At 53.1% G+C, this 14,024-nt stretch overlaps 1 protein-coding gene across 1 annotated transcript in view; it reads right to left on the minus strand.

The window, feature by feature from the left end:
* The window catches only part of Lama5 (laminin subunit alpha 5), a 47,630-nt gene that overhangs the window by 18,181 nt on the left and 15,425 nt on the right, over window positions 1-14,024 (minus strand). Inside the window, exons 3-28 of the mRNA XM_036183821.1 lie at window positions 12,504-12,621; window positions 11,666-11,784; window positions 11,416-11,586; window positions 11,181-11,278; window positions 7,509-7,624; window positions 7,281-7,399; window positions 7,102-7,192; window positions 6,829-6,963; window positions 6,589-6,651; window positions 4,885-5,025; window positions 4,664-4,801; window positions 4,434-4,568; window positions 4,210-4,344; window positions 4,000-4,137; window positions 3,160-3,212; window positions 2,787-2,892; window positions 2,641-2,693; window positions 2,444-2,549; window positions 1,986-2,085; window positions 1,675-1,831; window positions 1,408-1,546; window positions 1,077-1,219; window positions 893-999; window positions 667-820; window positions 191-351; window positions 5-113 (exon numbers count right to left, since the gene is read on the minus strand). Of these exons, the coding sequence (XP_036039714.1) occupies window positions 5-113; window positions 191-351; window positions 667-820; window positions 893-999; window positions 1,077-1,219; window positions 1,408-1,546; window positions 1,675-1,831; window positions 1,986-2,085; window positions 2,444-2,549; window positions 2,641-2,693; window positions 2,787-2,892; window positions 3,160-3,212; window positions 4,000-4,137; window positions 4,210-4,344; window positions 4,434-4,568; window positions 4,664-4,801; window positions 4,885-5,025; window positions 6,589-6,651; window positions 6,829-6,963; window positions 7,102-7,192; window positions 7,281-7,399; window positions 7,509-7,624; window positions 11,181-11,278; window positions 11,416-11,586; window positions 11,666-11,784; window positions 12,504-12,621 (3,105 nt within the window). The remainder of the gene's footprint in view (window positions 1-4; window positions 114-190; window positions 352-666; window positions 821-892; window positions 1,000-1,076; window positions 1,220-1,407; window positions 1,547-1,674; window positions 1,832-1,985; window positions 2,086-2,443; window positions 2,550-2,640; window positions 2,694-2,786; window positions 2,893-3,159; window positions 3,213-3,999; window positions 4,138-4,209; window positions 4,345-4,433; window positions 4,569-4,663; window positions 4,802-4,884; window positions 5,026-6,588; window positions 6,652-6,828; window positions 6,964-7,101; window positions 7,193-7,280; window positions 7,400-7,508; window positions 7,625-11,180; window positions 11,279-11,415; window positions 11,587-11,665; window positions 11,785-12,503; window positions 12,622-14,024) is intronic.

A 14,024-nucleotide genomic window follows, 5' to 3' on the forward strand; every position in this document is an offset into this window, starting at 1 on the left:
TTACCAGGAAGAAGTGAGCCTGCTCAGCTGTGAGCCGGATGCTGGCCTCAGAGTCTAGGTGGAAGGTGGCCAGGTGATGCTGGGTATCCCGAGCCAGACCCCGGCACAGGGAGCTGTGGGGAGGGATAGTCCGTAAGTGGAAAGTCCTAGGCAGGGTCTTCCCATCAACCCTTTCCTAGTCTAAGCTCACCTGTATGGACAAGGATGGAGGTTGAGCATCCCTTGCTGGGGGCCTCTCTGAGGGCTGTGCACAGCCACATCCACGTCCTGGTGTGAATCCTCACTGACATATTCCACCACCAGAGCATATCGGCCTGGCCGAGGCACTGCCATCTCAAGCTGGATTTCCACCTGGGGGAGGGCAGAGTGACCAGAGGCCCCCAGACCTCATCTTTCCCATAGTTGTCTATGGCTAGGTCCTAGTGCCCAGGGCATCTCCAAACAGGAGGAGAGGGCCAATCCAGGTCATGGAGGAAACAGAAAGAGCTAAGTGAGCCCCTCTTCACACTCAGTGTCCACTGGAGACAGCAGAAGCCACTCTGGGCCATGCACACCAGCTCCATGATCCCACAACCTTGCCTTGCACCCATTCTACCATTGAGATAGGTCCCTCCTCCAGACCAAGGTCCACAGCACCCACCCCTCCACAGGCCCTCAGATACCCACATCACTGCCAACACAGGTCACCAGGGGTGGGTGTGAAGGGCTGAGCTGCTCTATGGGGCAGGGTCGGGGCAGGCTGTTGTCATGGCGACACAGGGCCTCAGTTCCAGCCGCTGAAGGGAAGCCATCCAGGGGTAGGTGAGCATGGAGGAGGCAGCTGGAGAATAGAGATGAAGGTCAGCACAGGTCATTCCAGGATCCAGCTCCAACTCATCCCATGGGACCTTACTTCTCTGTGGAGTACAGGGCCGGGGGCCGGTAGGTACAGGCCTCGGTTACTCGATGCTGTAGCAAAGCTGCCTCATAGTAGGTACTTGGCAGTAGGACCACGTAATCCTGGGAGAGAGAGGAGGTGAGTACTAAGGCCCTGAGGCCCAGGGCCTGCCCGCACCCTACTGCGGTCCTTGCCTCACCCAGAGTACACCTTCAGCCTCCGCCAGCAAAGTCCAGATGCCAGGGTTCAGCACAAAGGGTTCCCCAAAGCCCCTCTGGGGCACAGTGACAAAGGCAGGCTCTGTGCTGGGTGGGAAGGCCACTGGCTGGCTCTGCTCTGTGCCTGGGTGGGGAGGGTAAGATGCCTGGGCTCAATCTTCAGCCACCCCACCCCCCAGGATTGTACTTCCCTTGTACACCTCCGTGGGGTGGAGGGCCAAGATGAAATGACATGGGTTGGGTCCACCACCTGCATGACTTGGGAGGTGGAGTATGGGGTGGAAAAGGGATGAGTGAGCAGACTCCACTCACAGTTGCTACAGCTGGAAAGCCTGCCCTCTTCATGCACAGAGACCCGCCCATTCACACTTGTGGGTCCACGGTTGACATATCGGAAGACCAGCCGAAAGAGGTCAGGGGAGGTCACGTTCAGCCTGGCCACGATCCTGGGCTGTGATGGGTGTGAGACAACAGGGTCACTTCTCTGGCCATTGCTGACCTGGGTCTCATGATTCTTGCCAGGAGACCCAGCCGGCTCCATTTCTGTACCAAGCCCCAGAAGAGGGCAGCATGGCCCACCTGGATAGGCGTCATGTGTGCATAGCCTCTCCAGCTAAAGTTCTCAAACTCCAGGGGGTTGAAGCCAAAGCGTACAGCATGGCCCTCAGGAGTGGAAGCCTCCTCCAGTTCCAGCCGCATGTGGTGCAGGTCCGGCAAGTAGTGGTCTTTCACTGGCCTGCCATGGCATAGGTGTCTGGGTGGGACAGGCACTGGCCCTCCATGGCCACCCAGATTTCCAAGGTGTAGATGGGCTCCTAGCAGGAACACATGGGGCACCCGACGTACATGCTGCCTCCCCAACCCAGGCCCAGCCAGCGGAAGGTACTTACTCACTGCAGGTGGGGCCCTGGGTGTTAGGGCGGCACCTGCAGGCACCTGTCCTTGGTTCACAGCCCTGGCCCAGAGCACCACCAACATCACACCGGCAGCCTGTGTTGGGAAAGAGCAGGGTCAGAGGCTGCCTAGCTCCTAGCAGCTAACAACCCTCCAGGTTAGGCCTCACAGGCAGGTTTCTATCCACCCTCGGTATAGAAACTAATACCAATCCTTAGAGTCTTTTTGGGGACCAAGGACAAGGGAACTGGGATGGATTAGTGATGCCTCTACAAACACAGCACAGAGCAAATGGCCATGTGTCAGGACAGAGCTACCCCCAGCACAGAGCTGGCCCTCTTGCTGTTGCCAGGGTTAGACCACTACCTACCTGACCCACTTGTACCTCCCTGGATGTCAGTCTCCCACTGACACAGCATAGACAAAGTCTGGAGGCAAGCGTGTGAGCACTTACTACGGCAGCCAAAGTAGTCCGCGTGATCTAGGCCGAAGAAGCCATCCTTGCAGGCTGCACAGGTCTGGCCACACACATGAGCCTTGCAGAAACACTGCCCATTGCCCTGGGGAGGAACCAGAAGTGAGACATGGTAGGGCAGAGTCCTAACACCCTTGACTCACAGACCCCAACCCAATACCCAGACACTGACTCACCAACTGGCACTCAGTAACTCCACCCAGTGTGCCTCGTGGGTCACAGCTACAGCCTGGGGAGGGCAGAGTGGGAGTGAGAGCCCTGGGGACTGGAGGGCCTCGGTCTACCCTTCAAACCCTTAACCATCCTTCTAGGGCAGACTCACGAGTGCAGCCTTCAGGGTTGCTGGGGCTCAGGTCCCAGTACCCAGGTTTACAACGATCGCAGCTTGGCCCCTCCACGTGAGCTCGACATGTACAGGGAGCCTGTGCCTGAAAGAGGATAAAATTGTGGGACACAGTGGAGGTCCTTCCCAAAAAGCCCTCGAGTCCTGTCAAGGGACAGAAGAGGGCCAAAGCCCTTGCCTGTCCGTGCCCCATGCTTGGCAGCCACCCAGGATGAAATAAAGGACCAGCAGAGAGTAAGTGGGCCCTGCAGTCCACAGCAAACAAGCAGTAGGAGGGAGTCGGGGCTCTCTGGGCTTTAGCCTGGGCTGGGTCCCCTGCCTAACCATACACCAAGGGCAATCCTATGCTCACCTCGGGAAAGGCAGGATTGGCTGGGGCCAGACCAGCAGGATGACAGGAGCCAGCTACGGAGAGACAAACCAAGCGTTGATCACCCCTCAGTGATCGACCCCAAGGTCAATGACTTCCCAGCCCCAATTAGAACCCAAGTCCCTCCTGTAGTTGTAAACAGAAAAGAAAACATGAACCAGCTACCATGGCAAGGGCACACATACTCCTCCACATGTGCACACATGTAACATGCACACAGAGCAGTCACACAAATAGTTAGCTGCAGGGCTGGAGAGATGGCTCAGAGGTTAAGAGCACTGCTTGCTCTCCCAAAGGTCCTGAGTTCAATTCCCAGAAACCACATGGTGGCTCACAACCATCTGTAATGAATTCTGGTGCCCTCTTCTGGCCTACAGGGATATGTGCAGACAGAACACTGTATACATAATAAATAAATAAATCTTTAAAAAAAAAAAAAAAAACAGCCAGGTGGTGGTGGCGCACACCTTTCGTCCCAGCACTTGGGAGGCAGAGGCAGGTGGATCTCTGTGAGTTCGAGGCCAGCCTGGGCTACCAAGTGAGTTCCAGGAAAGTTGCAAAGCTACACAGAGAAACCCTGCCTCGAAAAATCAAAATAAAACCCAAATAGTTAGCTGCATGAACATTCACAAAGCATGGGAACATACATAGCACATGGAAACATCACTCATCAACACAGCTATGAACAACCTTAAAAACAGCACATGGACACAGACAGCTACAGAACACAGTCCCTGGATGTACATACAAGTGGACCCCCATGAACAGTGCACAGATCACACACTCACAGGGCTGCCCTCTGCTGCACCACCCCCGGCTCACCTTCGCAGTAGGGGAAGTTATAGGCACCTGGCACACACATATCACAACGTAGTCCGGTCACTCGGGGCCGGCAGCTACACTGCCCCGTTGTAGGGTCACAGGTTGTATGCCAGGAACCATCGGCAGAGCAGTGGCAGGCTGTGGGGTGAAGTCAGTGGGTACAAGGTAGGGCTGAGAACTACCTGCCTCCCATTCTCCCAGTGAACTTACGGATACAGCTGGGGAAGCCATGGAAGCCAGGGCTGCACTCCTGGCAATTGGTGCCTGTGTAGCCAAGACGGCAGCGGCATGAACCACCCACTGCACAGAATTGATCCAGGGACCCCTGAGGGTCACAGGCACAAGCTGTGGGCACAAAGGGCGGGGTTGGGGAGGGTCAGACCCTGATCCTGTGGGGATGGCCTGACCTCTTCTTGCCCTAATTCTCTGCTTACCATGACAGTCAGGGTAACCATAGTAGCCTGGGAGGCAGCGGTCACAGTGAGGGCCATCAAACCCAGGTCGGCACTGGCACCAGCCAGCCTCATTGCAGCCTTCAGGCAGGGTCCCTACAGGGCTGCAGCCACACACTGCAGAGTGGGATGAGTTACTGGGGAGCCCGACAGGGGCAGGCTGTCCCTCAGCACCCCAACCAACTATGCCCACACGAAGGGACACCACTCACGCTGGCAAAGAGGGAAGTGGAAGTAGCCAGGGGCACAGTGATCACATCTGTCCCCCGCAAAGCCTGTGTGGCAGGTGCACTGGCCCGACTCTGGGTCACAGAGGCTACTGGCCACTCCAGGGCTGGAACATTGGCATGCTGCAAAGAGAGGACCAACTGTCAGCCAGGGCTTAGCTGCTGCACAGCACCTCCTGAGCGGGTAAGGAGGGGATTGCACTCACAGTGGCAGCTTGGGCCATAGAACCCGGGTGCACAGAGCTCACAGTGGGTGCCCTGGAAGTTGGTTTTGCACACGCAGCGTCCCAACCGCGGGTCCTTCCGGCAGGCGTTGCCCTGGGCCCCCGCAGCATTGCAGTCACAGTCTGGGGGCAGGCGGAAAGAGGGGCTTAGGCACGGGCAGAAGCCAACCCCCCGAAAACAGCTTCTCCACAAAGTCACACCCTTACACATTTACACAGCACAAAATAGAATCTAAAAAATCCCCAAAGTTGGTACTTTAGGAAAAGAAACTGCAAAATGAAAACATCTGGCTGGATATGGTGGCACAGACCTTTAATCCCAGCACTCGGGAGGCAGAGGCAGGCAGATCTCTGTGAGTTCGAGGGCAGCCTGGGCTACAGAGCGAGTTCCAGGACAGCCAGGGCGACACAAAGAAACCGTTTCAAAACCCCACCCCGCAAAACCAGAAACACTGAGAAGGGGGCGTCCGTCTCTGCACTAGGAGAGAGGTCTCCACTCTACTGTGCAGGTCGGCAACGGTCCAGCTAGCAGCTATACACAGCCAGTGCACCAGTATGCCATCGTGTGTTAGGAGAGCGACTTGGCACCTGGGCAAAAGGCCACCAAATACGCAAGTTTGGTAAGCCAGAGAGAGCCTTCTGACTTCTAGGAAAACACCCTGTGGAGACAAGACCATGAAAAGTCTCTGCTGTCTGAGTGTTTGTCATTGTGTCTTTTGGAAGGAGGGCAGAGTGGTCAGTTAATTCAGTGTTCCATCTGTCTGTATAACAGGCTGTGAAAGGACATGTTTATGGGATTGCGGTGGCAGAGGACACAATCCCTAAACAGCATGCGTGGTTCACTACAGTGTTTATAAGAATGAGTGCACACAGACAGAGTTCAGGGTGCATGGAGAGGGTTATTTGCCTTTTGTGTTTGCCGAGGTGTTGACGATGGAACCCAGGGCTTTGTGAAAGACAGGCAGGCTGTACCACTGAGCTACAGCTACAGCCTCAAGAAGGCCGTTCCCAGGCACTGAGCTTCTGGAAGGGTTTCCAATGTGACTGACAGTGCATTATTTTAAAAAATAAATAAAAATTCAGGGATGACAGGTGCATGAATTGGCTTTTTGGAGCCCATTCCCTGTGGTGGGATACCTTGCTCAGCCTTGATACAATGGGGAGGGGCTAGGCTCTCCTTCAACTTGGTATGCCAGACTTTGTTGACTACCATGGGAGGCCTTACCCACTCTGAGGAGTGGATGGGGGTAGAGTGGGAGGGAGGTGAGTTGGCGGGAGAAGGGTAGGGAGGGGGAACTGGGGTTGGTATGTAAAATGAAAAAAATTTTAATAAAATTAAAAAAAAAATTCAGGGATGAAGGTATAGCTCAGCAGTTAGGAGCACTGGCTGCTCTTGAAGAGGACCGGGTCCCAGCACCCACATGGTGGTTCAGAACTGTAACTCTAGGACCAGGCAGTCCAACACCGTTTTTTCTGCCTCTGCGGGCACCAGGCATGCACATGGTGCACAGACATACATGAAAAACACACATACACACGAAGTAAAAATTAATTTTAAAATTGAATAGACTAAATGAAAGGTAACTAAGATTAAAAAACAAAAACAAAACAACAACAACAAAAAAAAAAACCTGGTCCTTTGTGCACACTTCTTCCTGTAGGTCCTGGTGACCTCAGGGTACTTACTCACAATCTGTCCAGCAGGCAACACTTGTTCTCTGGTGTCATTGTAGGGAAATGAGGATACCGCTGAGGGGTAGATATTACACATGTCAACCAGGTCTGCTGGGCAAGCTCTCTGGCTCCAGAACCACAGACTACCCCAGGGCTCTGGGTCCTCCACCCTAACTCAGCCCTGAGACCCCTCAGGCAGCAACCCTGGGCCTTTCCATTGACCCCCACCCCCAACACCTAGCTGGTCCTCACGGTAGCAGTGTGGGAAACTGGTGTAACCCTCAGCACAGGCAGCACACTGCTCCCCTGTGAAGTTGGGCCTGCAGTAACAGCGGCCTGTTAAATCTTCACACGTCCCATCCGTGAAATCTGACTCACAGTCACAGCCTAAGGAACAGAGATAAAATCATGAAATGATGGGGAGTTATGGCCTCACCTCCTGGGGTGAGGAGGTCTGAGAGACTAAGACTCTCTCCCACCCTCAAACTCACAGCCTCCATAGCTTAGGAACACAGCTGTACTCACGGCGACAGACATGAGGTGAGTCCAGTGGCTGGTCAGGGGCACGGTAGAAGCCAGGCAGGCAGCGTTCACAGTTGATGCCCGTGGTGTGGTGCTGGGGATACAGGGAACACAGAGCTTGCCAAGTCCAGGCATGTCCCCATTCCCATCACACCTGGCCAGCTCTTGCTTGCCTAGCCTACCTGGCAATTGAGGCAGACGCCCCCACCCTGGTACACATTGTCCTGGTTCTGGCTGGCATTACGCCGGTCTACCTCAGGGTCGTAGTAACAGTCATGGGCATGGCCATGGCAGTTGCAGGCTGTAGAATCAGAGTCAATAGTTAGCATGTCCTCTGTGTCCCTGGAACTCCCGGGACATAGTCCATGAGCCATGGGTGCTGGCAGGGCACACATGCACAGGATACTCACATTGGCATTCATTGGCGCTATCGGTGGTAGCAGGCTTCCACGGCTGCTGGTTGAAGCCTGGACAGCATCGGTCACAAGAGCCTCCACATGTATTGTGTTGGCAGGCACACTGCAGCCTACAAAGGGACACAGAGGAGTTAGGACCCACACGAGAGACAGAGGGCTAGAGACAAGGTGGGTGGCATGTACTTGGGCATCACTGGCTTGCTGTGTGGGCACAGGCTCCCCTCCCCACAGTTCCCAGCTGCCATGCAGTAAGCTCTGGTCCAGACTCTACCCCACCCCAGTGGCTCTGCACACAGCTTGAGGCTCAGAGAATAGGCACAGGAGAAAGAGAGGAGACAGGGGGAGACTTCCCGTGTCAGCAGACAGGAGAGGGGATCTCAGTGATAGCCTTATGTGGAGGGCTAGAGAAGAGTGTGTGTTGATGGTGGGGTAGAGCTTAGGAGCTTTAGCACAGGTGGAACCTTGGCCCTTCCAACACTGCCTGGCCCCAAAACCCTGATCCAGTTCTAAGGGAGGGACACATTGGTTCCCCACAGAGACCTGGATCTCACTCAGCCTGTGAAATCCTCATGTCAGCCAGACACCCCCATATATCTAGGGCATCTCCCCAAGGGCAAGTGGCCAAGAACTACTTCCTCTTTCCAAAGGCTGGAAGCTTGCCTGCTGTCCCAGTGGGCAAGGGGACAGCTGGCTGGAGATGAGGACAAGGGTGGAACATCTGCTATGTATAAACCAACACCTCCTTGCATTCTACCAATGTGTGGCAGGGTCACAGCCAACCCTCTCCAAGGGGCAGCAAAAAGTCAGAAGCCTATCTGTGCATAACAGAAATTCAGAGCCTCAAATCATCAAGTTCTACTCCCATTGATCTCCAACAGGGGCCCCCACAGCCTTGGGAGTCAATCCTGCCGCCCCTCCTATCCCAAAGGCAAAGCCTCATCCTCAGCAGGGGAGGAAGGAATGAACTACCTGTTGGTACAGATAAGTAGGTTATGTAGCCTAACCCAGCAGGGGGAGAACCAAAGGTCTGCAGTGCATGTCTCATTTTGAGTGATCTGCATAGTTAAGGCACCCCTGAGCTCATAAGGGAAGACATAGGTTTCAAGGGGTGTAAGGTTGGCCAACTGGTAAAAATCTCTACAGATGCACCCTGAGGGTTTCTCCCTAGTCACAGACTGAGCCCCTGAGGAAGCCTTGCAAAGGGACAACAAAATGGGGGCAGGAGATGCCACACAGAGATTTGGGCCCAAGAACTCCATTTAATAGAACAATCTGGTAGATGCTGTGAAAGACTGTTTCAGATAACTATAAACAAAGGAATCTAAAAATAGGCAGATATAAAAAATGACTAGTTAGAACTTCTAGAATTGAAAAAATGCAATTATGAAATTTAAAAAACCCAAGCCAAGCGCCAAGACTGGAGCTGGTGAGATGGCTCTGAGGTGAAGAGCACTGGCCTTCCAAGGCCAGGGTTTGATTCCTAGTACCCCTATTATGGCTCACAACCATCTGTAACTCCAGTTCCAGGGGATCCGACACCCTTTCCTGGCCTCCTCAGATACAAGGCACACATGTGGTTCACATACATACATGTGGGCAAAACATTCATACATAGAAAATTCTAAAAATGTTTTTAAAGGAAAAATAAAGGTTCTCAAAGGAATAGACAAAAGAACAGTCACAGCCAACAGGAGACGCTCTGAGGGGAACTGAGGAAGCTACTGGGAAGGCAGCTGAGGAGACAAATGGAAGACGTGAGCTGTTCTCAGACAGGAAGCAGTATGTTGTTCCCATACTCATCTGGTGGGAGCAGAGAGGACAGGAGGGCCATGGCCACCCAATCTGCAAAGATACATGCGTTCTTAGATCTCAGAACCAGAGAGCAGAGGCCCAAGAAACATCCTCCACATACACCCTCCACACTTCCAACTAGACCCACAGGGCACACAGGCACAGAGGTCATGAAAGCATGGGAAGAACCCCAACAGTAACAGCCCAAGGGACCCTGGACCCTGAGGAGTACCTAATGCTGGCCCAGGTAAAGAACTCCCTACAAAGGTCTGAAGGCAGTCAGCAAGCAAGCAAAGTCAGCTATACTCCAGTTAGCAACCATTTTCTTTCTTTTTTTTTGGGGGGGGGTGGTTCGAGGCAGGGTTTCTCTGTAACTTTGGCTGTCCTAGAACTCGCTCTGTAGACCAGGCTGGCCTTGAATTTATAGAGATCCATCTGCCTCTGCCTCCTGAGTGCTGGAATTAAAGACGTGCGCCACCACCACTGGCCAAGCAAACATTTCTAAAGATGACTGATGGTCACCCACTAAGAGGCCAAGATGTGCACTCTGGGGGAAAAAGGAAACAGAGTTCCAGGGAGGGGCCATGTGAACGTGGGTCTGGTAACAAAAAGGGGTGACCCAGACACTCGAGAAAAAACAAATGTCCCCCAGGTGGGAATAATGTGGGGCTGAGGACCAGGTCACATGGGGAGGTACCAGGGAATCTCCCCACATCCGGAATTGACTGAACCAGGCAAACCTGTGACAAAGTACAGGCTGCCAGGCCCTGTGGGACAGCCTATAATCACAGCTACTAGGGAAGAGGAGGCTGGAAGATTGAAGTCTGCTCTGACTACAGAGTTAGTTCAAGACAAGCCTGTGAAAGCAAGAAGCAGAGTGCTGGGATGAAGCTCAGTGGTACAGCGCTTGCCCAGCATGCACAAGCTCAAGCGGGGGATGGGGGGCACACACAACACTGGAGGGTCAGGATGAGGGAGTTAGGAAAACGGGCAGAGAAGACCCAGCCGAGGACAAGAACACATCCCCACTCTGGAGATGAGTGATGAATGGGTGTAGAAAGAATGCACTGGCTAGCTTGAGAACATGGGCTGTGATGGAGCTGTGTGATAATATTTTGTTGGAGTCTGTGGCTCTGGGGAAAATGCCAGCATACACCATTCCTCATGCCCTGAAGGGAGGGCTGGCCTCAGCTCAGGCCCGAGCATGTGAGACAGGCAAAATGGTGAACTTCTCCCAGCAGGTAAGTACAGACCCAGATCCTGAGGCACTGCTAATTGCCCTGGGAAATTAAATGCCAAGTGGGAGTACAGCTCCCTACGGCTGAGAAAGGATGGAGCCTGTTAGAGAACCAAATTAGCCTTAGAGGAAATGGTGCCTTCCCAGAAGACCAAATGACCTGCCTGAGTTCTTCAGCTCGTGACACCATGCTTAATTAAGGCCCATCAGCCACCTCTGGCCCTAACTACGTGAGCACTGGGCACATGAGATGGTGAACACTTGCTGCTCCTGTCCTTGACCTTGGCCCTTGCCCCTTAGTGGGGTAAAGGTCAAGGGTGAAAGCAACAGAGAGTCTTTGTCCTGGGGGAGCTGGTTTGGGCTGCCTAGACAAATGGTACACATCCATCTAGGGACGCGGGTGTGTGGCGAGGGATCACATCTATCATTGATGCCTATCCCAAGTGCCCTGGGTCTAGAACCCCACCTCTGTGGAATTCAAGGCAAATTGCCACCCAAGACCAGGACTGTGAGAGGTTCACACAGTACTGCCTCTTCTGATGGGAAAATGGAGACCCAGAGTACAGGTCCCATTGGGAAGCTGGAGCTGTGATAGGCAGGTAGGTAGATGAGGCTAGACAGAGAGCCCAAAGTCTCACCTGAAAGGATCTGTGGGGTCCTTAGCGTCACAGACATCTGCGTGGCCATGACAGACACAGCGACCGCCAATGCTGATGTCTTTGATACTGTAATAGTACTGCAGTGGAGGCCATGAGTGTCAGGGGTCACCTTGGCAGGGCCTTGCCACAGGCATGCCACCCGCATCCACCCACTCTCCAGAGCCTCCACAAGAAAGCAGCTCTGCCTCCCTTCCTCAAGCTCTCATCCACTCACCCGGCGGGTGACAGTGGGGTCCCGCAGCGCCTTGCCCATAAGGTGGCCCAATAGTGTGTTGGTTCGCAGGAACCGCAATCGGATGTTGGTGGCCTTGGTGAAGTCTCGAAGTAGAGGTGAATAAGAGAAGTTCATGGCCCCAGGGCGCCCATTCACCAAGGACACTACAATCTGTGGATGGCATGGCAGGTGAGGCCAAGTGGTTCCAAGGACCCTCCACCCCCAGACAAACATGGCCGTGCACCCCCACCTCGCCATTCTCCAGAGGCACTATTCGAGAGTACTCTGTGGTGCAGATGACATCGTCATCCTGTGTGATGCGCTCTAGTGTCCGAGGTCCAAATCGCTCCAAACAATCCCTCTTGGAGGCTACAGGAAATGGATGAGAAGGTGAGGCCACTAGAAATACACCCACCCTGGATCCCAACCTAGTACCCTGTGCCCCCCTAATTCTCTGAAACAGGATTGCTGTTCCATGTTCTACTGGCCAGCAGGAGTTACTGAAGAGAGAGCAAAACCCTGACCCAAGGCAGTCCTGGCCCCAGGCAGCCAAGCCAGGGTGGACTGTAGAGCCTTCCGTAGCCATTCTCAGGCCTCTCCCTGGGTCGTGCCAGAGAACAAACATTCCTTAACTTCTTCCCAGGCAGTCTTCAACCACCTCTCTCCCACTCTCAGCCAGGGAGTTTTGGGGGAACATGTCACCAGGCATATCCAATCAGAGCATCCCCACCCTGCAAACATGATTGGTCAGGGTGGCATGTGGCCAGGACAGCCAAGGACTCCAGCTTTCTTCAGCCACAGGCAGTAGAGCTGACAGGAAATAGGCCCACAGATGCCAGGGCCTCTTTGTTACCATGGGAGCTGCCTGAGCTGAAGTCCATCTAGAGGGGCAAGAAGATGGCCCCAAGATTCCTGGTATACCAGCCATGTCCAGTGCTGGAAGTCAATAAGCTCCCGTCTACCCCGAGGTGGCACTGGCAGTAATGAACCAAAAGAGGCCATCACATGGGCAAGGCGTGGCATCAGAAGCCTTGAGGCAACTATACCCCCACTGCAGACTCCCCAGTCTTGCAGCTCAGGACACTCACAGGCAAAGAACTGCCATGGCTGATAAGTGTTGCCGAAGTCTGTGGACCGCTCCAGCACCCAGAGGTCAGGCCGAGGTGAGTTGGCAAACTTGATGAGTACATACGCCACGTGGAACACCTGCGGGGGGACAAAGAGTGTGACATTAGGTACTGGGCCCTCCATGTACCTTCCCACTCTCTCAGGTGTGAGGTACAGCAGGTGATGCAAGGGCGACATGTCTGTGAGGAATTCTCCAGGTCTGAATATGAAATGTCTTCTCCAGGGTCATGTTTTGAATGCTGCAAGTGTGGAACCTTTAGGAGGTGGGGCCTAGCTGGAGGAAGTGGGTCACTAGGAACCGAGATGACACAGTTCCTGTCTGTTGTGATTTGAACAGCTTTTGCCGGCATGCTTCTATCACCACAGCCTCCCTGCCAGGACAGACTGAAACTATGAGCCAAAATAAACCTTTGCTTCTTGGTTTCCATTAGGTGCTATAAGCACAGCAAAGCAAAGGTAACATAAAGAAATTTGATACCAAAAGAGTAGAGTCACTGCTGTCACTAAAGCTAATCCCGTGGTTCTCAGGCCTTTGGAACTAGTTCGAAGGAGGAATGTGGATGATGTGGGAAATGTAGATTAGAAAAGTCTAGAAGCTGGAAGAAGAGCTGATTGGGCCATGCTGGTTAAGTGTGAAAGACCAGGACCCCAGTAGAAATATGGACGATGAGGCCAGCAAGGAGACAACTCCACGGATAAAGCACTTCCCGCCCAAAAACCTGGGTTTCATCCTCAGAACCTGACATAAAGGTGGACAGAGAGGACTGACTCCACACTTTGTGTACCATGGCATGCATGTCCACACAAACACACACACACGTGCATAAATACATAATCATATGACATAATAACATACAACAATAGCAATATAATAAAGAAATGTGGACGGGGGCTGGAGAGATGGCTTAGCCATTAAGAGCATTAACTTCTCTTCCAGAGAACCTAGTTTTGATTCCCAGCACACACATGGTAACTCACAAGTTTGTAACTCTAGTCCCAGGGGATTCAACACCCTCTTCTGGCTTCCATGGGCACCAGACATTTATGTGGTACATAGACATACATGCAGACAATACACTCATAAAGTAAAAATTTTTTAAATCTATTTTTTTAAATGTGCAGCTGGGCAGTGGCAGTACACACCTTTAATCACTTGGGAGGCAGAGATAGGTGGATCTCTGTGATTTCGAGGCCAGCCTAGTCTAAAAATGAGTTCCAGGACAGCCAGAGTGGTTACACAGAGAAACCCTGTCTCAAACAAAGAAACAAACAAACAAACACTGTGGACAACAAAGACTAGGTTCATGAAGTTCAGACTGGAACAAGTATTCCGTAGGAGACTAGACTAGGGTCATTGTGTTACATTCTGGCAGGGAATCTGTCTATCCTCTGTCTGTGCCCTGAAAACTCAAAAGTAATGGACTAACTAATTCTGGGGAGTAAATTTTAAGACAGCCTAGCATTCAGGTTGTGCCATAGTT

This window comes from Onychomys torridus, chromosome 4 (genome assembly GCF_903995425.1).
Source record: "Onychomys torridus chromosome 4, mOncTor1.1, whole genome shotgun sequence".
Lineage (NCBI taxonomy): Eukaryota > Metazoa > Chordata > Mammalia > Rodentia > Cricetidae > Onychomys > Onychomys torridus.